The following is a 22350-nucleotide window of genomic DNA, read 5'->3' on the forward strand; positions in this document are numbered from 1 at the left end:
TGGCAGTGTATGAGCATTGTTCCATACCAAAATTTCACTAACTGACTCTTCTGTCCTCCTATCGTTTCAATCTCATCCTTGATATAAACTCTACCAACTATCTTACTGGCCAGCCATGTTCTCTTGTACCAAAGACATGATTCCTGACTAGACTATCTCTTCAACCCACATCCCTCTACCCATCTTCAGAGCTGCTTTCCTCATTCTCCGCCTGTGCAGAGAACTGGCAGCTGAGCTGACACTGCCTCTCCACTGCACTAAATCTCTTTTAAACACTTTTCAAGCTAGCTTTAAGTTATTCTTGCTAAACAATAATTGTTTCTTACTTAACTCCATTTTGGAGAATCTTGGCACTCAATGTTAAAACTACCATATAAATGGAATACTACAGAACTATGTAATGTATGCCTATTTATATTAAAATAAGCTGTACACAATGAATTACTCTTGAGGTTCAGTGACTTCAACATTGGTAAACACCAACTTCAATCACTTTATTAAAGTTTAGAATCTCACTCCCATTGAGTTCACAAGGATAGTTCATCTTGTATGATGGACCATCATGCTCGGTAACTCAAAGTACTTTTCATTCCACTCTGCACCATGGGAAGCCCAGGACTCCACTGTAAATCCCAGATGTAAGATTGTCGCTGGAACCATGGATGGTGAGGGAAATAGAAGGTTTGGTTGCACACTTAAAGTAATGGTGCAAGTTTGAAGTCGAATTTTACAACACTTTGAAGCCATTCGACATTTGTGTGCAGATTTCCATGTGGCATCTACCATTAAGCTTGAGGTCTTCTGTGGTCCGTAGGCACCATAAGACATTCATAGTATAATTGATCACAGTAATGATTTAGTTTATGCTAGTTTGACTTCTTCCCTAAATCTACCCACCTCTGTACTGTACCTCTACTGCTTTTAGACACTTAAAATACCTCTGACCAAGCTTTTCACCGCCACTTCTAATATATGGCTCAAAGACAAATTTCTGTTTGCCAATACTCCTCAGAAGTGCCCTGGAATATCTTATTAGGTTAAAGGTGCTATATAAATGCAATTTTTTTTGGACCTGAGGTTAAATTATTTTACTTGTGAAAACCTCTAAGAGATTGCGTTTGTAACACAGAATCATAGAATTGTTACAGCTCAGAATGAGGCCATTTGGCCCATTGTGTCTCCACCGGCTCTCCGAATGAGCAACTCACTGAGTGCCATTCCCCCACCTTCTCCCCAAGATCCTGCATTTCCTCCTTTTCAGATAATAATCCAATTCCCAATTGAATGTCACAATTGAACCTGTCTCCATCACCCTCTCGGGCGATGGTGGTGGAGCAGGAAGGGGGAAAGGTGAAGAGCAAAGGGGAGAGGTGAAGAGCAAAGGGGGGAGAGTTGGGATGGAAGGGGAAGGTTAGGGGGAATGAATGTGGTGGGGGGGAAGGGTAGAGGAAATGTGGGGATGGGTGGGGGAATGTGGGGAGCGTGTGGGAAAGGGTAGAGGAAATGTAGGGATGGGTGGGGGGGAAGGGTAGAGGAAATGGGGGGATGGGTGGGGGGAAGGGTAGAGGAAATGTGGGGATAAAATCAAAAAAAACTGCGGATGCTGGAAATCCAAAACAAAAACAGAATTACCTGGAAAAGCTCAGCAGGTCTGGCAGCATCGGCGGAGAAGAAGAGTTGACGTTTCGAGTCCTCATGACCCTTCAGAGGACGTCAACTCTTTTCTTCTCCGCCGATGCTGCCAGACCTGCTGAGTTTTTCCAGGTAATTCTGTTTTTGTTGAGGAAATGTGGGGATGGGTGGGGGGAAGGGTAGAGGAAATGGGGGGATGGGTGGGGGGAAGGGTAGAGGAAATGGGGGGATGGGTGGGGGGGAAGGGTAGAGGATTTGGGGGGATGGGTGGGGGGGAAGGGTAGAGGAAATGGGGGGGGATGGGTGGGGGAAAGGGTAGAGGAAATGGGGGGAAGGGTAGAAGAAATGTGGGAATGAGGACGGGTGGGTGTTGGGCGGAATATGGGTAGGGGAAATAAGGGTGGAGGCTGACGCGATGACGTTCGGAAGTGACGCTACAGCCGCGCGCTGATTGGCTGCCACGAGGAGCGGGCCGCCATTTTGTGCGGTGGTTTTTTATTTCCACCTGCGTCATTTCAGACGGAGAGTCGGAGCCGGTAAGAGAGCATAATGGAGTGGGGGGAAGAGAGTAAAGCGGGGCCCGGGGGGGGGGGAAAGAGAGTAAAGCGGGGCCCGAGTGGGGGGGGAAAGAGAGTAAAGCGGGGCCCGAGTGGGGGGGGCGAAGAGAGTAAAGCGGGGCCCGAGTGGGGGGGGGAAGAGAGTAAAGCGGGGCCCGAGTGGGGGGGGAAGAGAGTAAAGCGGGGCCCGAGTGGGGGGGGGGGAAGAGAGTAAAGCGGGGCCCGAGTGGGGGGGGGGAAGAGAGTAAAGCGGGGCGCGAGTGGGGGGGGAAAGAGAGTAAAGCGGGGCGCGAGTGGGGGGGAAAGAGAGTAAAGCGGGGCCCGAGTGGGGGGGAAGAGAGTAACCGGGGCCCGAGTGGGGGAGAAGAGAGTAAACCGGGGCCCGAGTGGGGGGAGTGGGGGGGCGGCGAGAGTAAACCGGGGCCCGAGTGGGGGGAGGGGGGGGGCGGCGAGAGTAAACCGGGGCCCGAGTGAGGGGAGGGGGGGCGGCGAGAGTAAACCGGGGCCCGAGTGAGGGGAGGGGGGGACGGCGAGAGTAAACCGGGCCCGAGGGGGGGGCGGCGAGAGTAAACCGGGGCCCGAGTGGGGGGGGGGGGGGGGGGGGGGGGGGCGAGAGTAAACCGGGGCCCGAGTGAGGGGAGGGGGGGGCGGCGAGAGTAAACCGGGGCCCGAGTGAGGGGAGGGGGGGGCGGCGAGAGTAAAACCGGGGCCCGAGTGAGGGGAGGGGGGGACGGCGAGAGTAAACCGGGGCCCGAGGGGGGGGGCGGCGAGAGTAAACCGGGGCCCGAGTGGGGGGGGGGGGGGGGGCGGCGAGAGTAAACCGGGGCCCGAGTTGGGGGGGGGCGGCGAGAGTAAACTGGGGCCCGAGGGGGGGGGGGGGGGGGGGCGGCGAGAGTAAACCGGGGCCCGAGTGAGGGGAGGGGGGGGACGGCGAGAGTAAACCGGGGCCCGAGGGGGGGGGCGGCGAGAGTAAACCGGGGCCCGAGGGGGGGGGCGGCGAGAGTAAACCGGGGCCCGAGTGGGGGGGGGGGGGGCGAGGGTAAACCGGGGCTGAGTGGGGGAGTGTAAACCGGGATTCTACCCGCTGTAAATCCCATCTCAGTGGCTCGCTGCTGGTCCTGGCGACTCGGGGAGGCGAGGGTTTTGTTCTTGGTGGTTGTGTGCCCTATTCCCAGGAGAGGGGACCCCGCCCCGGTGCCGTGTGTTTGTTTATACCAGGTCTCCATTCCCCCTACCAGTGTCGCTTCATCTTCCACTCACCCCCTCTTCCGCCCCTGTTTTCAGGTCGGAAAGATGAGTTCAAGTCTATAATATTCAATCCCCAACGTTTTCCGCCGCCTCAATTGTGCACATGGCGCTGGTGAAAGCGGCAGGGGGAGGACCCGCCGCCCAGCCCTGTTCTTGCCTGATACCATCCGCATGCATGGGCATGTTCCCCCACCCCACCGAAAGAGTATTTGGATGTGGGGGTGGAAAGCCAGTTTTGTTTTTCCCCCAACCCCGCGATTCCAATCATTCTGTTCCTCCCGAGTTGAATATTTCAAAATGCAACCATGGACCTAATCATGGAAAAGTAACTATCTTTAAGGAATTTGCAGTTGTATTACCCCAAGTTTTTTTAATAATCTACTTAAATAAGCAAAACTCTTGTTTTTGTTCATTGTAGCAAAGGGCTTCATGTGAACAATCTGAATTAATGTATCCGAGCATGCCCTGCAATGCAGGAGGGCTGTACCATAGTTTGGCAGTTTATCAGTGGGTAGAATATTAAAATGTATATGTTCTGTTTTATCTCTGGTATGTACTACTTGTCCTTCAAAAAGTGCTCTTATGTAGTTTATTCCCATCTCCCTGCTGCCCTGTGGCATTTTACTTTGTGAGAAATGTGCTTAGTCCTCCTGTTGCTCCTGTATTGGCCCATTGCTGCCTGATTTCATTTTCACTCAATATTCTTTGCCTTTGCTCTGCCCTGTGATGGGTTTACCTATCCTCAGCATGTAATCTTTGTCACAAATTGGCCATTTCTTTTTATCCAAGTTGCTGAGTTTTATTTGCACTATATTCATATGTAAAAACAATCACTTTTTGAACACAGCAACCAACCTAGATTAGAAGTGATAAATGTGAAGAGCCAAAGTGAGAAGAGATTGTAGGGAGTGTGTGGAGGTGAGGAAGTTGGAGTGACTGTCATAACTTTCCAATAATTCCGCTATACTCAGCCCATAGAGCCACTCCAGCACTCAAATGCAAACTGTTTATCAGTGCCTACTGCTCACTCAGGACTCCCAGGTTCTGTAAGCCCTTGACCAATTCACTCTCTTCACCTCCCACCCCGAACAGCTGAATCTTTCTTCCTGTTCCCACATCCTTGGTATGTTTTGCTACCTCCTGCTCCAAACACCTCTATGTATTCCTCCTCATCACTGTTTCCAATTTTAACTCATCTTGCCAATTACCGGTTTCATCTACTACATGAAGTACCTATAACGTTATCTGACCATTTCCCTTTTCCTGACCCAAATATCCATTACTCCCTGCTGTTATAATGGTAGGCTACAGCACCTTGACCTCCCCCCACCCCTCCTTGATTGATCAGCCTCTAATTTTTAAGCTTATGCCTCCTTATTCTGGACTCTCCCACTAGGGGAAAATATTTCACTTCCTTTATCAACTTTCATCATGCTTCAAGTAGATCACAGCTCAAGTTTCTGTATGCAAAGAAAAATATATACACAAGCATAGTCTATGCAGCCTTACTTCCCATTGTATGGCATAACACCTTTATCGTCGTCAGTGTCATATCATTCAACTCCGGGGAGCAATGTCGCAATAGATCGTTTTTGATTTGTCTACTGAATGTGTATAAAATCAAAGTTCTTCGTTCAATATCCAAAACTAATCCGCCTTATTTCTAACTTTTTCTATGGAATGCCACCAGACAAAATGAGCTCCCGTGTGTTCATTGGTCGACTAAGCCCTCATGCCAGAGAAAGGGATGTGGAGAAATTCTTTAAAGGGTATGGACGAATAAAGGAAATTGACTTGAAGAATGGATTTGGATTTGTGGTAAGGTTGCTTTTTAGTTCAACAAATTTGAACATTGTAACTCAAACCAAAAAAATATTCAAAAATACAATTTTTGATGGAATAAATCAATTTAGCTATACTTTATTATCTCCTATTAGGAGTTTGAAGATCACAGGGATGCAGATGATGCCGTTTATGAATTGGATGGGAAAGAATTGTGTAGTGAAAGGTAAAACAAGTGTAAAAGGTTGCTTTGTAGCTGTAACTTTCTTCATTTTAAAATGGGGTATTTCATTAAGAGAATATTTTGTTCCTGCAGAGTTACAGTTGAACATGCTAGAGCGCGGCCTAGAGGGGGTCGTGGAGGAGGACGCTATCAAGGTCGCTTTAGCCCACGCCGTCCACGGAGTGAGGGAAGGTGAGACAATTTAAACAGGAGCTGCACTGTTGGCTCACTCAACATGACCCAATGAATAGCTGTGCTGTGCATAAAGGAGGCATAACTCCAGGTTCAATCTCCAGCCTGTGCTGATCTTTGGTAGAGCAACAAGAGCGCTATAATTGGCCTCTGCCAATTATAAGGGAGTGGAAAATTGAACATAATTTTTGATCCTGGTAGTATTTTAATTTTAAGTGCTGGAAAAACTCAGCAGGCCTGGCAGAATCTTTGGAGAGAAACGTTTCGAGTTGAATATAATTCTTCAGAAGTGAAGGAAGGTAAAAATGTGTTGGGATTTTACACTGTTTTGGGGGGGGGGGGGGGGAAGAGGTGCGCGGTTGAACAAAGGGAAGGCCTGGGATAGGTTGGAGGGTAGGAGAGGAATAACAAAAGATGTCATGGAGCAAAAGGCAGAGTGGTAATTGTAGCAAAGAAACAAAGCATTGCTCTAGAGTAGGGAGAAAAGATCCTCTTGCAAACAATACCTTCCTTGTCATGCTAAACTTACATAAATTTCCATGCAAAGCCTACACAATATATAGTTTTATGTATTTCTGAATATTAAAATACCTTTGGATTATACTAACAGACTAGTTTTGGAGTGATTTGGATTGTGAAGTAAGGAGGTGCATTCCAGCAGTTTGTGACTTGGAAATTTTGATTTGATTGCAGCTGTCACTATGCTGCTCTTGCATGCTTGCATTGTTCTTGCCAGCTTGTGCAGTGATTTACTGCCTATTGCTAGTCAACCTGTTCGGTGTCTCTGTTCAGTCAAATATCAGTGCTGGACAAGTAGAGTAGCAACAGAAAATAAATCATTGGTCGAATGAGAAACTAACAGTGGGGTTGCAAACAGACACAAGAATTTTGTTGGGAAGCTTAGAGATTGATTTGATTTCTGTATGTGCTATTTGAAAAATTGAGGATAATTCCATTTAGAGGATTGTTTTCAATGTAATGTATAAGCAATGCGTGCAAGATGACCCTCCCTTCCCCAAGCAAGGCCGGGGACCACCAAGCTTAACAGCAGGATCCCTTTAACATTTTTGGTCACTTTCCTGTTCAACCTTCCAATTGGAAAATCCTAACAGCAGCAGCAGACGGCTGTGGCCAGAGACTATTCCCAGCAATTGGAGTTGGGGGGATGGCAGGAGGGTAGGGCCTTCCTTTTGGGGCTGGGGAGAACATCCTCCTCCAACACTTGAAGCCAGCAGCTCGAGCCTTTGTACACTGGTTTTCCCAAATCCACACAGCAGCAACAAATTTTAATTTAAGGTCCCATTGGCACTGTGGGAGTCAGATTTAAATAAGTTATGTCCCACAGTGGACATTTGGCTGTCCCAATAACTGTCACCCTTTAAACATATTCCCGTTTTTAACTCCTAGCTCCTGTCGTGTAGAGATTAATATCGAGGCCGTAGATGTCTTGAGTGAATAGCTTTTGTAAAGAAATGGTTTGAATTGATGTAACACTTCAAATGAATTCTTCAGAAAATCCCAGAAGTACTTTATATCTGGCAAAGTGTGTTAAAATACACTTAATGAAATGAGAATTTTTTTAATGAATTATCTCATCAGTTTTAAACTCTTATCATATTTGCTAGCTGGATGTACCTCCATGACCTATCAAGTATTTGAATTGATTTACAGGTAATTGTCTCACTGGAATGTCACTGACACTTCACATAAGGCCATGTATGTTGGGTACTGTAATCCTGAAAATTATTTCACATTCATAGGATCAGCATCATTTCCTCATTGCTGGGCACCAATTCATTGCAGCAAAATTCTAGTGATTTTTGAGGTACCAATGTCTGAGTAAATTGGTTCCTGAGTCATCGCATTGAAATTCTTTACTATCATATGGCTAAAATCCACGACTTGACGTTTGCCTGATAGAAATTAAATTCCAGTAAAAGTTGAACATAGGATTCCTCACTGAACACAGTTGTGAATCTCAGTTCATGTGATTTGTTTCAGAAATGGACCTCCAGTTCGTACAGAGAACAGACTTATTGTTGAGAATTTATCTTCAAGAATTAGTTGGCAGGTATGTTGCATATAAGTGAGTTGTATTTTGTGATCCTGTTGCTATAATGTGAAGAGTGCTTTCAAGGTTAGCTGAGATTTTTTTACAGCAAAAAACAGATGGATATGGCAGTACGTATTACTGGTGAGGACCTCTGTAACGGGGACTGCGAAAATCTTCAATTAAAATGTTACTCAAAGCTTGCACTATTGTTACAAGAAAGTTACTGGCATTAAAGTAACGATTGGAACTTGAAATTTGTCTTGCTCTGTTTAGAAAGTGTGGAATTAGTTACTTAATTTCTGTGGTAATTTTGTGTGGGCAAGAGAATACTAATGGATTGTAAACAGATGGATGAACTGAGAGTTTCTCTTCTAGAAAGAGAATTATCTCAAAAGGATGTATTTCATAGATGGTGCTACTACTGTTCATGCAAACACAAGATGCCATACCATGTTGTTGTCTTCCCAGTAGCATTTGGATTCGAGAAAACTGCAGAAACTTCGTGACCTGACTCTTGTTTGAATCTTGCCAATAGGGCTTAATTAATGTAATCCAAAAACTTGCCTTTTATCTTAAGAGCCTTTAAGTGTCAAATATGCAGTATTGTTTACAAGTCCTAATTAGACACTGATGGAATGTTCCTTAATTTTAGATGTTTTCTTTTTTCTACCTCCACTTGTCCCTCAGCTTTTTTTTCTTCGGTTCTAAAGCCAGTGGCTCATGCTGGGTATGATTCCATGGAGAGTACTGATTCTCCATAACTTTGACCAAGTTGCAATTACCTGTATGTAAGGTTGGATGGTGACCTTTGGCAAACAATTCTATTTGGCAATGCAGTCAAGCCCCATCTTGACATTGTGTTTTGCTGAGTCATGTTTCTAGCAGAGGTTGCTGATAGTGGTCAGAAATCAGCATCATGGTAGATGTTTTTCTTCCTTCCCAAGTGCTGCTTGGTAGTGTGCAATCCCTAATTTCAATCCATTAAAGTCACTAAATTGACATCATTTGACTTTATTTCCCTTTTTCAAAATAATTTCCTATTTAAAATTTTGTCCAGGGTTGGTGGGCAAGTTGTCAAGAAATTTGGTCCAAGATGCACCTAGGTTTTTTTTGCCTTTGTCAAACTTCAATCACTAAGGCTGACCTAGGGAAGGAAGAACAGTGGTAAAAGGAAATTGATTTGAAGATGCACAATACTGAACTAATTTTAATTTGTCCATTTATAAAATTTTCATTAAGTACTGCAACTTTAAGAGTGTTAACAGTTAACATTCATATTGATGTAATTTGTCTAAATTGCTTACTTATTTGAAAACCTTAAATGTGACATTTTTGTTTGGTTTCTGTGTTGAATTATGTGCAAACTTTAACCAAATATTAAAACCTTTATTTACCAGCCTCTCGTATCGTTGGCCTTGTGACGAGTGACGTTTTCCTAATCGCTCTGGCTTGGTCTCTTGGTGGGCCTAGTTGAATTGCCAGTCCTACGTTTCAATCAGTTGGTGATCTGTATTATGCTGGTCTGACCAACATTGGTGGGCGCTAGCTTAAGTGCCGGGGTTCGTTCCTGCGCCTCTGAAAATGCTGGTAACGAGTTGTCCTAAAGTCGAGTTGTGAGCGCTGACTCTAAAATGAGGTCCTTGATTGAAAGAAATTCGCTAGTAGGTTTGTTTGGAAGCTCGATTTGAAGTGTGAGGAGCCCTTGGTAACAACACAAGATTTAGCAATTCCTGTTCCCATGGCACCGCCAAAGCCCGCCTTTAGGATGGGTGATGTCCGGGAAGGCTCACGTCGAGTGGGTGCTGAAGAGCACCATCGGGTCGTCAGTCGTGATGGTACTTCTGCAAGTTCTTCTTGCATTTGGCTGGTTGAATAGCCTAGGGAATTGTACAGGAAGGTAATAAATTTTGATGAAATTAGCTTTGGTTTCTTTTGTAGTAACTTTGTTAGAAGATGACTTGAATAAGTTTGCATTTGTGTTTTACCTAACTGATCTGATCTTATATAGGATCTGAAAGATTTCATGAGACAGGCTGGAGAAGTTACCTTTGCGGATGCGCACAGGCACAAAATGAATGAAGGGTAAGTTAAAGGAATGAATTAAGTTGGTGTGTTCACAAAAGCTTGATAATTTAATGGGAAAAATTTGCCTATTAGCACTGAGCAAAAGAAAACAATCTTTGTCAATCCAGCCGCTCAACAGTTTTCAAACTTGTACCAGAATAGTACCAGTCCTTGGTGGCAGTAACCTTAATATTTTGAAATCAACTTTGATGTAATCTCATTTAAATGCTGCCCTTGGAAATGTCATCAGAAGGCATTGAAGTCAAATTCCACATGTATGCTGATGTCCACCATCTCTTATGACGCCCACCACTATATCTTCTGTCAGCTTGCTTGACTGATATTGCAACATGAGCTGCAATTTCCTCCAGTTAAATACTGGGAAGATCAAAATTATCATCTTGGCTCTTCACTGTAAACTTCATACCTTGGTTACTGGTTTCACTGTCCTCCCACCCACAGTCTTGGGTTGAATCAGACTGTTCACAACTTTGGGGTTCTATTTACCTCAGCTGACTCCATTACCTGCCTCTTCCCATTGCCTTAACCCTTCAATTGTTGAAACCCTCATTTACATTTTTGTGACTGAGAACGTTGACTATAACAACACCTCTATCCTTCATAAACGTGAGCTAATCCAAAACTCTGGATCTGGGGGATAATATATGGGAAGCCGTTCAACCTTCAACATACGTTGTTTCCTAGTCCTCTAACATCTCAAGTAACATTTTCATCTTCATGTTTAACCTTGTTTGTGCCCTCACCTTTTTCTGGAGAATTCAATCTGTATTTCTTCAATTCTGGCTACTTGTGCACACATCATTGCTGGTGGATATCAGCCATCTGAACCCTATGACCTAGGATATTCTCTCCTCCACACCGTTTCATAAGACCCTTGTTTAAACGCACCTCTTTATTTAAGGTTTTAGTTAGCCCTCCTTTGACTTGGAATCAACTTGTCTGGATTTTTTTAAGTGCTTGAGTAATGGGTTCAAATGGGAAAAAGTTGAATTTCATGGGAAAATATTAAATATTCTTTTTAGGGTTGTTGAGTTTGCCTCGTATAGTGATTTGAAGAATGCTGTTGATAAACTCTCTGGCACAGAAATAAATGGAAGAAAGATCAGGCTGATTGAGGAACCTAAACATAGGTAAGTGCCACATAAAATGATCTCATCTGGGTTTTATTTCCAAGTAAAATGTCAGATAATTGCATTGTTGATTTGAAATATCAGCTACAGAGACATCACAGCTTCCATTAATTATAAATCAGAACACGCATTTAGTTTCTGTTGGTGACTTGCTTTAACGGGCTGAAGATACATATTTTGGCATTTGTAGAAGAATTTTCTAATTCTTGCATTTGCTTCGCAGGAAGATGGTTAAGCTTTCAAACATATACAAGCCTTTGACTGTATTATAACTGACATAAAAGGAAGATTGCATTTGTACAATTTGGAGTGGGGGTGGCATATAAAAAGTTTATGTATCTTAAATATTTTGCCATAGTGACAGCAGTTGCAAAGAGGTGACGTCACTTTCGGAAATCAAATCAGCAAAAAAATGGTGTTGACATTTAAGCTGTCACACTGTCACCAATATAGATTAGATTTTTGTAATGATTGATATAAAACACTAACTACACATGCTAAATAGGCAGTTCTTATTTCCCCGGATGTTTAGGTCTCGCAGCAGATCACGTTCACGTAGCCGTACGTTTTCCAGATCTCGTAGTCGATCTCGCTCCAGGAGCCGCAAATCCTACAGTAGGTCAAAGAGTAGAAGCCGCAGTAAATCCCGTTCTCGTAGTAGATCTCGTGTCCCTGTCAGGGAACAAAAGGCCCGTTCGCCTTCGCCGTCCAAATCGCCTGCATCATTGGAACGGCCAAGATCTCGATCTCGTTCACGTTCTCGGTCAGTGTCAAGATCGCCTTCTGTTGCAAGTGCTGATTAAGCAGTATGTACTGACTGTTAATATAGTAAAAGTGGACTTTTACCCAAGTAAATGGAAGTTAATGTAAGTAGAAAGTAGTGAATATGTCTCAAATATGAAACTTTAATGTCTTTTACTTGAGGCTAGAGTGCTTGCAATTATTGGAAGTATGTTGGAATTGTATTGTTTACATATGCAGTAGTTTGAAAAAATGTATGCACATACCCTAATATACCATAATGTTCAATTAATGTTACTTTAAAGATGCAACTAAATTTGCATTAGTACTTTCCCAATGGTATATATAATTGCATTTCATTATTTTTTTTGTTTGTAAAACTTGCAAATGTAACTCAATTAAAATGTGCATTTTTCCCATCTGGACTTTTGGATATTTCATTGCATTGCATAAGAGTGGTTTGAATGCTCCTCTGAAATATTGACATTTTTCTTAATGTACAAGTTTGTTTTATGTAGTCAGTAATTTTCAAGTTTTTGTTCCTCATTCAACAACTGAAATGTGGATTTAGTGTCACAACTTCCTCAACCTTTTTTGGAGGAGGGAGTTGGGAGGAGTCAGAGCACCTCAATTGTCTTTGTGGCTCTGGTTTATTTAAGTGATCACCAAAGCCATATTTAATGCCCTGTTAGTTTCCTTCAATTGCAAGTAAAGTTAATGCAATAGTTTTAAAGTGCTTGTAAATAGCAAAGATAAGAGAATTTCACATCTATTACATTGATCTCTTACTTTGCAAAGCATATTGGATTATTGGTCTGATTCTGCAGTGGTATGGTCGGAGAAGATCAGCCCTTGTTTCCATGTGCATTTTCCTAAATTAGATTAGTAGGCCTGAATACCTGATTCACGGTGCACCATTTTGATCACGTTAAGTTCTCTGCCCAAAGGCAGATCTGACCCACAGTGCCACAACCTCTGGCACAAGTAGGTCAAGGAGGCAGGTCCCAAATCTACCCCAGCCAGAACAGGTCAAACCCCATGCTGTTTGCACCAATCTGATCCACAGTGGATATCTAGCCAGTGGAACCAAATGGCCCACTAGGAGTCACTCCGTGGCAACATGTGTTTTTACATGCATGTATATGCTATGGATACTGGGGTTCCAATTTCTTTCCATCACATGATTGACCAGGGATCTCTCCCGCTCATGGTGCCTGCCTTTGCTGTATGTTGAAAGTAATTACAAATTGATGCTCGATCTGTTTGGCTGCATTATGACCACATCTTCCAGGAGTTGGAGTTGAACCTGTAGCTCTGGCTCAGAGGCAGGGTGCCACCCTCTGTCTCAAGAGCTCCTTACCAACTTTGACTACAGTATTTTTAGGGCTTTTGCAGGCCTTGTGAGAGCCTCATTTTATTTGCCATTTAATTGTAGTAATTCTTGGATAATTGGATTACATCCTACATTTCTTGTTGGCATGCTACTCTACGCTGAGATGCTCACTGCTGTTGAGGGCTACAATGATTCTAGGGAGCTGGCCTGGTTATGCTAGAACCAGGAACCTCCGGTAGCTGCTTGGGAGCCTTTGCTGATGGTCTTAACATGCAAAATGGGCAGTTTATCCAATACTTAGCCAGGTTTTTAAACTGATGTACATAGAGGTGTCCCTAGCAGGCATAAAGCCTCCTCAGGAACACAGTTCTTAAGTGAATCAGGTGGAGCATTGAAACATGCCAGCACAAAAGCAACCGCAACACTTTGTCCTCTTCTGACACTGCCAGCCCCCCAACATAGTTCAACCAGTGCTCAGAGTAGTGGTGTTGGGTGTAGGGGGATAAGTTATATCTGGGGGTGGGGGATGGCGGAGGCTCAGCAGTGTTGGGAGTTATGGAGACATGTAAAAACTCTTGGTCAATGAACTGGAGATAGACCTTAAGGGTGTCTCTGGACCAATGACTGCAGTCAAACTGCAGGCAGCCAGTAATAGTGCAACACCAGCAAAATCTTGTCCTCATGTCAGGTCCAAAGGACACTCAAGTTAACCAACAGTCTGAAATGACAAACCAAGAACTAACTTGTAAGTACTGCGCATGATTTCTTTAAATAGCACTGCTGCATGCCTTTAAGGGCCATGAGTTGCTGAACAAGTTTACCATGTGGCCTGAGTCAGGACTTGAGGCAGCTTGCAAATGGATCCTTATTAATATTGCTTTGGCAAGTGTTCTGAATCCCTACAGAGAGGTCTGAACCGATATGGGGAAGGTGTGTCTCACTTCTGGCTCATAAGGAGCACACCCTTTGTGCTTGCCCCTTTTGCTTTTGAAAACCGAATAGGGTGTGAACAAATTTCTTGGCCTGTGTCCTTTCGATGAACAGTGCAATCAAAGGTGAATACTCCTGGTGACCTGACCAATGCATATCCATCAACCATGGGACCTTAGTGCTTTGATGACAATTACTAAACTTTTATAAACTGGCCATAAGGCACTTTGGGCTATCCTGAATACTTGAAAGACCTTATCAAAGAGGCAAGTAGTGAAAGCAAACAATGGTGTTTGAGCAAAATAGGAGTGAGGGAGAGGGGGTGAATAGCAACATGTGATCCTCTGGCCTGTCAGCATTCATCTTAGGAGGAAGCAAGTGAGGATAGATTAAGGGTCATGAAGAGAATAAAATGGCTGAGTGGATGGGTATAGTCATAGGAATTGAGGGCTAGTGAGAAGGATAGAATGGTGATGTGGTAGAGGACAGATCAAAGGGATAGGAAATAAATGGTAACAACTAAATACTTCTGCTCTGCCAGCTTCTCACTGAGCATCCGACAAGCAATTTCTCAGAGCAAAAAAAAAACAGGACAAGCAAAAAGTTTAGCTAGGAGCAGCAGATGAACAAAGACAAAAATGCAAGATAGCAACTATATAAAAACAAAAAAACTGCGGTTGCTGGAAATCCAAAACAAAACCAGAATTACCTGGAAAAACTCAGCAGGTCTGGCAGCATCGGCGGAGAAGAAAAGAGTTGACATTTCGAGTCCTCATGACCCTTCGACAGAACTTGAGTTCGAGTCCAAGAAAGAGTTGAAATATAAGCTGGTTTGGATATAGATAGCAACTATATTCCTTATACTATGGGAGGTCCATTTGTGATAGAATAAGCTCCAAATATTGTATTGATTAAAGCAAATAATTTTAAGGGGAGGCTAGACAAGCAGATGAGAGAGAAGGGAATAGAAGGATACAATGATAAATGGGAAGAGGCTTGAGTGGAGCATAAAAGCCATGTGGTTGTGTCCAGTGACCTGTTAATGTGCTGTGTTACCATATAACTATGAACCCCTAGGTCTATCTGCTCATCCACATCTTGTGTCTTTCTATTAAGTGTACATTCCCATGTTTCCTTTTAAATGTATTACCTATTCTATTTATCAACCTATTTTTCATGACAGCAAACTGAGATGATATTCCACAGTCTTCAAAACCAAATCATATGTATACATTGGTCTGTCAGCTGTAAATGCTTTGCTAGTGTTCATGCTGCACAGGAGCCTCCTCCCAGCTTAATCTCGTTTTGTCAGTAAAAGTTTCTATTCCTTTCTCTTCATGTATTTATCTTGCGTCCCCAGAAATGCTATCTTAATTGACTCAACCACTCCATAAAGTAGCTAGTTTCATGTCTCAACTCTCAGCTTCTCTTGAATTTCTCATTGGTTTATTAGTGGCCATTTTATATTTCTTGTCCCTTCTTTTGGATTCGTTCACCAGAAGCATCTTTCTTAATGATTACCCTACCAAACGCCTTTATAGTTGTAAACACCTGTATTAGGTCACTTCTCAGTCTCTTCTAGAGGAAAGGACCTCCAGTTTGTTCAGTCTTTCCAGATTATTGTACATACTCAGTTCTGGCAACATCCTTGTAAGTAATTTTTGTACTTCTATGTCTACGTTTAAAAAAGAGGGTCTTTTGATAAATTTAGACTTGATGTCGTTATTAACATGTTTTAGTTTGACAGATATAACCATCAGGCAAAGACTCGAACACCAAATTGGCAAATGATGCAAAAGTTTATTGACTAAGGATAAAATTAAGTACTTATCAACTAACTGAAGGAGCAATAGTATAAAAAGTATGCTTGTCAATAATACACTACAGATTTCATGACTTCAAATGGATGGCCAATTCAGAAGAAGCAGAAAATTACCTCGGCCCTTCCTGCTGACCAGAATTCTGCCTCCGTCCCTGGGCCCAGCTCTACACTACCTGTTTTCGTGCCAACAGGAATTCTACCCCTGGCTTTGAAAAAACACTATACAGGGTCCCTTTACTTGGTGTACACAAACATGGTTTCCAAAACCTTATTGAACAGCTAATTCAAAGTTATTGTGAACAGCTAATTGGTCAATAATGTAAGGGTTAATTTCATTGCATTTGCCCCATCTGCAGTGCACATTGCCTTAAACATAAGGCAATGGATTGTTTCAAGATCTCAATACTGCACAAGTGCCTTATTCATTAGCCCAGTACTAGACTAGTCGAGAAGAGTTTGTTTTGATAGAGGTCTCTAGAGAATAGTGTAGGTTCCTTTCAAACATTTTCACAATGTTTAAAATATGGGCAGGAATGTTATCAGAAAACAAATAAATAGATATAATTTGATTTTCATTAACTATGATTAATTACTTCAATTACTCTAATTAAAGAATGTTATATTCATCTGTTGCTGGTCGGTTGCTACTTTACTAATTAACATACTAAAATATTGCAAAGTTTGGCAGCAGGTGTTCAAATCACAAAATGGCTTCTTTTATATAAGGTGTTAAAATGGCAATGTAACCATGTTAACCTGTTGCACAATACAGATTCTAAAAATGGTCAAGTTCATCAGGAAACTAAATCATACTAAATTAAAATCTAAAGTCTAGGCCAGTTTACATTTGTTTCTATATCCCTGTAAAATGGAGATTAGAAATATGCAATGTGTTCTCAAATATTATCTAACTACATAAATTTCACACAACTTCTTCAATTTGGTTTCCATTCCTCTAGAAATGAACACCAGAGCTTTGTTGGCTTTGTCAGCCTATGCTGCTATTTTTAATGCTTCCCTACTCTTAAACTTTTTTTTCTCAAACAGTAGGTGGCCTTCTCCTTCCATTACCAGAACGTACCACCTCACTATCTAAATTGAAATTCATTTGCAATTTACATGCCCATCTTGAAAATTTGTCAATGTCATCTTGTGCTTGCTACCGTCTCCCCTTTAACCATAAGAACAATTGCATACCAAGAACTATTGTGGACTCAGCACTGACCCTGGGGTACACCACTTCTCCAATCTGAGCAACACCTATTTACCCTAAATCAAAAGCAAAGTACAGTGGATAGAAAAATGGACCAAGGTGTCTCAGACGGAACTGCCTCTTCAGAATGCTGACAGTGAAGATGAAAATGTACTTGGTGATGGTATGCTGAAAGGTGGTGGAAATGAGGGAGGATCATCTATTGAATGTGCAGGCTGGTGGTATGAAAGGGAACTCTTGTGGTTCTAGGATGGAAGGAAAGTGACAAGGGTTGAAATGCAAAATATGGAATACATAGGGTCAAGGGCCCTGCCACCCTGAGGAAAACAAAAGATATATCAGAAGTAGAAAGTGGCATAAGCAGAACAGATACAACAGAGAAATTGGGACTGGCCAGTCCATCACCCCAAATACCCACACCCTTAGCCAGTTTCCAAGCAAGCACTAGGGATGCAATACCTTTCTAACATGCAAGACTCTTCACACTCCCTTGTGAACCAGTGATTTTTTAAATAATACTTCTTACAATGTGGAATGCTGTATTCACTATCTCCTCTTCATCGGGGAGACTAATTGCAGATTTGTTTCGCTTTGCTGAACACCACTTCTATAACAAAATGGCCTTGCATTTAAATAGCACCTTTACAAAGTAAAGCTTACCAAGGCACCTTGAGTGTTCCATAGAACCATAGAAAAGTTGCAGCAGAGAAGGAGGCCATTCAGCCCATCTTGTCCATGCCAACCCGAGGACACCCAGGTGCCCTTTTTAATCCCACCTTCCTGCACCTGGCCCATATCCCTGCAGCTTACAGCACTTAAAGTGCAGATCCAGGTACTTTTTAAAAGAATTGAGAATTTCTGCCTCTACCACCAACTTGGAATTCCAGACACCCACTACTCTCTGTGTAAAAAAGTTCTATCCTCATGGCCCCCCCACACCTTCTGCCACTTATCTTGAATCTATGTCCCCTGGTTCTAGAATTCTCCATCAAGGGAACAATTTTATCCTGTCCACTCTATCTATTCTCCTCATAATTTTGTACATCTCAATCAGGTCGCATCTCAGCCTTTTTTGTTCTAAGGAAAATAACCTCAATCTATCCAATCTCTCCTTGTAGCTACTCTTTTCTAACCCCGGCAACATTCTTGTAAACCTCCTCTGCACTCTCTCCAGAGCTAGTACTTCCTTCCTGTAATTTGGTCCCTTGAGTTTTGAAAAAAAAAGAAACTTTCTTACAGGTCATGACACTGTGGACGTAGATAAGATGCTTCCTCTGACCGATAAGTCTAAAACCAGGGGACATAATCTCAGGATAAGGGGTAGGGCATTTAAGGCCGAGATGAGGAGGAATTTCTTCACTCAGAGGGTGGTGAAGCTTTGGAATTCTCTACCCCAGTGGGCTGTGGAAGCTCAATCATTGAGCATGTTCAAGACAGAAATCAATAGATTTCTGGAGATCAATGACATCAAGGGAGATGGGTACAGTGGCAAAATGGCATAAGTGGCAGATGAGCGGCCATGATCTGGTTAAATGGGGGGAGCAAGCTTGATGGGCCGAATGGCCTACTCCTGCTCCTGTTTCCTATGTTCCGTCACAAGGGGTCTAGAGGGGGGAGAAACCACTCCCATTGGCAGAAGCGTCGAGAGCCAGATTATACCGATTTATGGTGATTGAGAAAGTGATAGTGCGCAGCAAGTGGTTAGGCTCCAGAATGCGCTGCCTGACAGGGTGGTGGAGGCACATTCAAACGAGGCATTCACATTACAACAGTGCACTGAGGTGTTAGCTCAGAGAGTGAGCTCAAGTCTCTGGAGCAGGAGGTTTGAATTCACCACTCCCCTGCCTCGGATTTGACACTAAGCCACATAAGACGGTATTGAGATAGATGACTAAAAGCTTGGGCAAAGGGGTTGTAAGGAGGGTCTTAAAGGAGGAAAGAGAGGTGGAGATATGTAGGGAAGGAATTAAGAGCTTAAGCAGCTCAAAGAAGAAACAGCAATGGTGGAACAATTAAAATTTAGAATGCACGAAAGGCCAAAATTGGAGGAGTGCAGAAACCTGGGAGCATCGTATGACTACAGGTTAAATTTACGGATGCAACGAGGCAATGGATAGGTTTGAAAACATGGATGAGAAATTGAAATTAAAATCGGTTTTTCCCTCCTACCCTGGTTTTTCCCTCTTCCCCTGGTTTTTCCCTCTTCCCCTGGCTTTTCCCTCTTCCCTGCCCTCAGTTTTTCCCTCTTCCCCTGCTTTTCCCTCTTCCCTGCCCTCGGTTTTCCCCTTTTCTCCCCTCACCAATTCCTTCTTTGCCCATCCAAGGGTGACGTTCTGGTTTTCAGAACTTCTCTCACAACAACTGCTGGCACAAAACCACGAGCAAAGATACTGAGGGAGCCCAAGCTGTGTAAGGTAAATACAATAACAGTACAAATACAATACAAAACCAATACCGATGTGCTGTGATCCAGCCTCCAGCAATACATCCAGTCAGACTTGGGAATGAGACCCCCAGGTAGGGTCGTAATGGGTAAAAATCCTGTGCCTGGGAAATAAGGGCTACAATTATTAGCAAGCAAATGCTTAACTCGTTGAATTTAAACAGAAAAATATCTCTCAATGCCTTTAAAAAAAATCAGACAAAGCAATTTCATATGAATGTAGTAAACTTTAATTTGCTCTTATTCAATTTCGAACCACTAAAACAAAATTGCTACACAATTGAATCCTGCAATGAGATGAGAGCTGGTTGAAATAAAAAGAGCCAATAGCCTTCCTCTTCATGTATCTACTGCTCTAATGAAAATTACTTTGCAGGAGGAGAAGCAAGATACAGTAATGTTCCACAGAGGCCTAGAGGTCCCAAAGGAGTGAGGGTTTTTTGTGTGGGAGTCTCTGGGGTGGATATTGTTGCACGGAACAACTCCATCAATATGTTTTCTCTATGCCACTTCATGGACTCCCAGGCTGCTTGTTTTGGAACCTGGATGAGTTGAATAGATCACATTTACTCAGACTATGAGAAGATGCACTGGCACTTTGTCAAAGACAAGCAAGGGTGTTAGCTCTGGTGTCCTGGCTAATAATTGTCCCTCAATCAACATCACAAAAAGAAACAGATAATCTGGTCATTGTGACCTTGTTATTTGTGGGATCTTGCTGTGTGCAATTCAGCTACTATGTTTCCTACAAGTGACTACATTTCAAAAAGTACTTAATTTGCTGTAAAGTGCTTTGAGATGTCCGGTAGTCATGAAAACCCTATATAAACGCAGACTTTCTTAAATCAGAATACTACGTGACTTGGAAGGGAACTTGCAGGTCATGGTGCTCACATGTGTCTGCAGCCCCTGTCCTCCTATGTGGTGGAGGTCACAGGTTTAGAAGGTGCTGTTGAAGGAGCCTTGACAAGTTGCTGCAGTGCATCTGGTTGATACACACTGCTACCGCCATGTTACACTCTTAAGGTGCTTCAGTACAATTATGATACATTTAGTATACACTGCATACACTCCTTGTGAGCTGTACAGCCCAAGGGGTCTATACCTTTCCCAGTCCCTCGGTGCACTATGGCAGAAAGGTCTTAGACAGTGACCTTTCCCTATTGCACCTATGCTGTGGCTGCCCCAAGCTTTAGTGCATCCCTCAGCACATAGGCCTGGACCTTGGAATGTGCCAGTCTGCAACACTTGGTCGGCGACAACTCTTTGTGCTGGAAGACCAACAAGTTTCGGGCAGACCAAAGAGCGTCTTTCACCGAGTTGATGATCCTCCAGCTGCAGTTGATGTTTGTCTCGGTGTGTGTCCCTGGGAACAGCCCTTAGAGCACAGAGTCCTGTGTCACAGAACTGCTCAGGATGAACTTCGACAGAAACCACTGCATCTCACTCCAGACGTTCTATGCAAAGGCACATTCCGCAAGGAGGTGAACAACAGTCTCGTCCCCACCACAGCCACCTCGAGGGCAACGTGCAGAGGGGGTGAGACTCCTGACATGTAGGAAGGATCTGACAGTGAGGGCCTTTCTCACCACCAGTCAGGCTACACCTTGGCCCTTGTTGGAAAGCTCTAGCGATCAGGCATTCTCAAAATGACTTTGACAGTCTGCTCGGGGAACCATCTGACAGGATCCCCCGTCTCCTTTTCCCGCAGGGCCTCTAGGATGTTACGTGCCGACCACTGTCTGATGGACTTGTGGTCAAAGTTGTTTCTCTGCATTAATTTTTCCCTGAGGGACAGCTGGTATAGCATGGTCCAACTACTTGGAGCGTTCTGCGACAGCGTGGCCAGACCCATCCTTCACAACAGCAGGGACAGGCAGAACCTCAGCACGAGGTGACACTTGGTGTTTGCGCACCGTGGGGCTACACACAGCTTGACGCAGCCACACACAAAGGTGGCCATCAGTATGAAGGCGATGTTGGGAACTTTTTTTCTGCTTTTATCTAGAGGCTTTTACATCGTGTCCCTGCGGACATGATCCATTTCTGACCTCCAGATAAAGCGAAAGATGATTCGGGTGATCGCCATCGTGCAGGAGTGAGGAATGGGCCAGACCCGTGCCACATACAGCAGCACCAAGAGTGCCTCACACCAGGTTCTTAACCGAAATGTAGAGGGACCCCACATGCCCAGTTTCCTTTTCACCATAGACACTCACTCCTTCCAGTTTCTAACGCATGCCCCGGTCCCTCCGAACCATATCCCCAGCACCTTCAGGCCATCAGCCCTGACAGCAAAAGGACCAGTCAGCCCAGTTCCCAAAGAACATGGCCTCACTCTTGCCACCATTTACCTTTGCTCCCATGGCCAGTTTGAACTGGTCACAGATATTGATCAGTCCATGCACCGACAGAAGACGGCGACATTGTCCATGTACAGGGATGCTTTGACTTGAGTGCCTCCACTGCCTGGGATCATCATTCCTCTTATGCCCGGATCCTTCCTGATGGATTCAGTAAAGGGTTCTATGCAACACACAACCAGGACAGTGAAGAGAGGGCAGCCCTGCCTGACTCCAGATTTAATTGGAAAGCTTCCTGTTTCCCACCCATTGATTGAAACTGTGCTACAGATGTTTGTGTAGTGCAGTTGGATCCAGTTGTGGATTCCCTCATCAAACCCCATGTCGGTGTATGATACTCTTTCAAAGGCCTTCTCCCAGTCCAGGCTGATGAGGCAGGTGTCCACTCCCCTGTCCTGCACATATGCAATCATATCCCTGAGTAGTGCAAGGCTATCAGAGATCTTCCTGCTGGGTACAGTGCAGGTCTGGTCAGGGTGGATCACCAACTCCAGAGCAGACCTGACCCGATTGGCGATGACCTTGGACAGAATCTTATAGTCCACATTTAACAGTGAGATGGGTCGCCAATTTCTAATTTCCTCCCTTTCCCCCTTCCACTTG

At 43.8% G+C, this 22350-nt stretch overlaps 1 protein-coding gene across 2 annotated transcripts; it reads left to right on the forward strand.

Moving 5' to 3' along the window:
* The first annotated feature begins 2065 nt into the window (after window positions 1-2065).
* On the forward strand, window positions 2066-12062 carry LOC121292788 (serine/arginine-rich splicing factor 5-like). 2 transcript variants are annotated; one of them, XM_041215170.1, is made up of 8 exons: window positions 2066-2168; window positions 5128-5255; window positions 5375-5445; window positions 5536-5634; window positions 7636-7705; window positions 9696-9769; window positions 10795-10902; window positions 11435-12062. In XM_041215170.1, exons 2-8 carry the CDS (start codon window positions 5133-5135, stop codon window positions 11703-11705), a joined length of 816 nt encoding a protein of 271 aa, XP_041071104.1. In that variant the 5' UTR covers window positions 2066-2168; window positions 5128-5132; the 3' UTR covers window positions 11706-12062. The 2 variants fall into 2 exon arrangements, with proteins under 2 accessions (XP_041071104.1, XP_041071105.1); XM_041215171.1 differs by lacking the exon at window positions 2066-2168 and adding an exon at window positions 3320-3762.
* Window positions 12063-22350: the final 10288 nt, after the last annotated feature.

This window comes from Carcharodon carcharias, chromosome 20 (assembly GCF_017639515.1).
Source record: "Carcharodon carcharias isolate sCarCar2 chromosome 20, sCarCar2.pri, whole genome shotgun sequence".
Classification (NCBI taxonomy): Eukaryota; Metazoa; Chordata; class Chondrichthyes; order Lamniformes; family Lamnidae; genus Carcharodon; species Carcharodon carcharias.

Bases quoted from the DNA above. Each gene is read 5' to 3' on its own strand.
- LOC121292788 (XM_041215170.1), top strand. From the start codon at position 5,133: ATGAGCTCCCGTGTGTTCATTGGTCGACTAAGCCCTCATGCCAGAGAA. The intron at 5,256-5,374 runs GTAAGGTTGCTT...ATCTCCTATTAG, and splicing joins AGAATGGATTTGGATTTGTG to GAGTTTGAAGATCACAGGGA. The intron at 10,903-11,434 runs GTAAGTGCCACA...CCGGATGTTTAG, and splicing joins ATTGAGGAACCTAAACATAG to GTCTCGCAGCAGATCACGTT.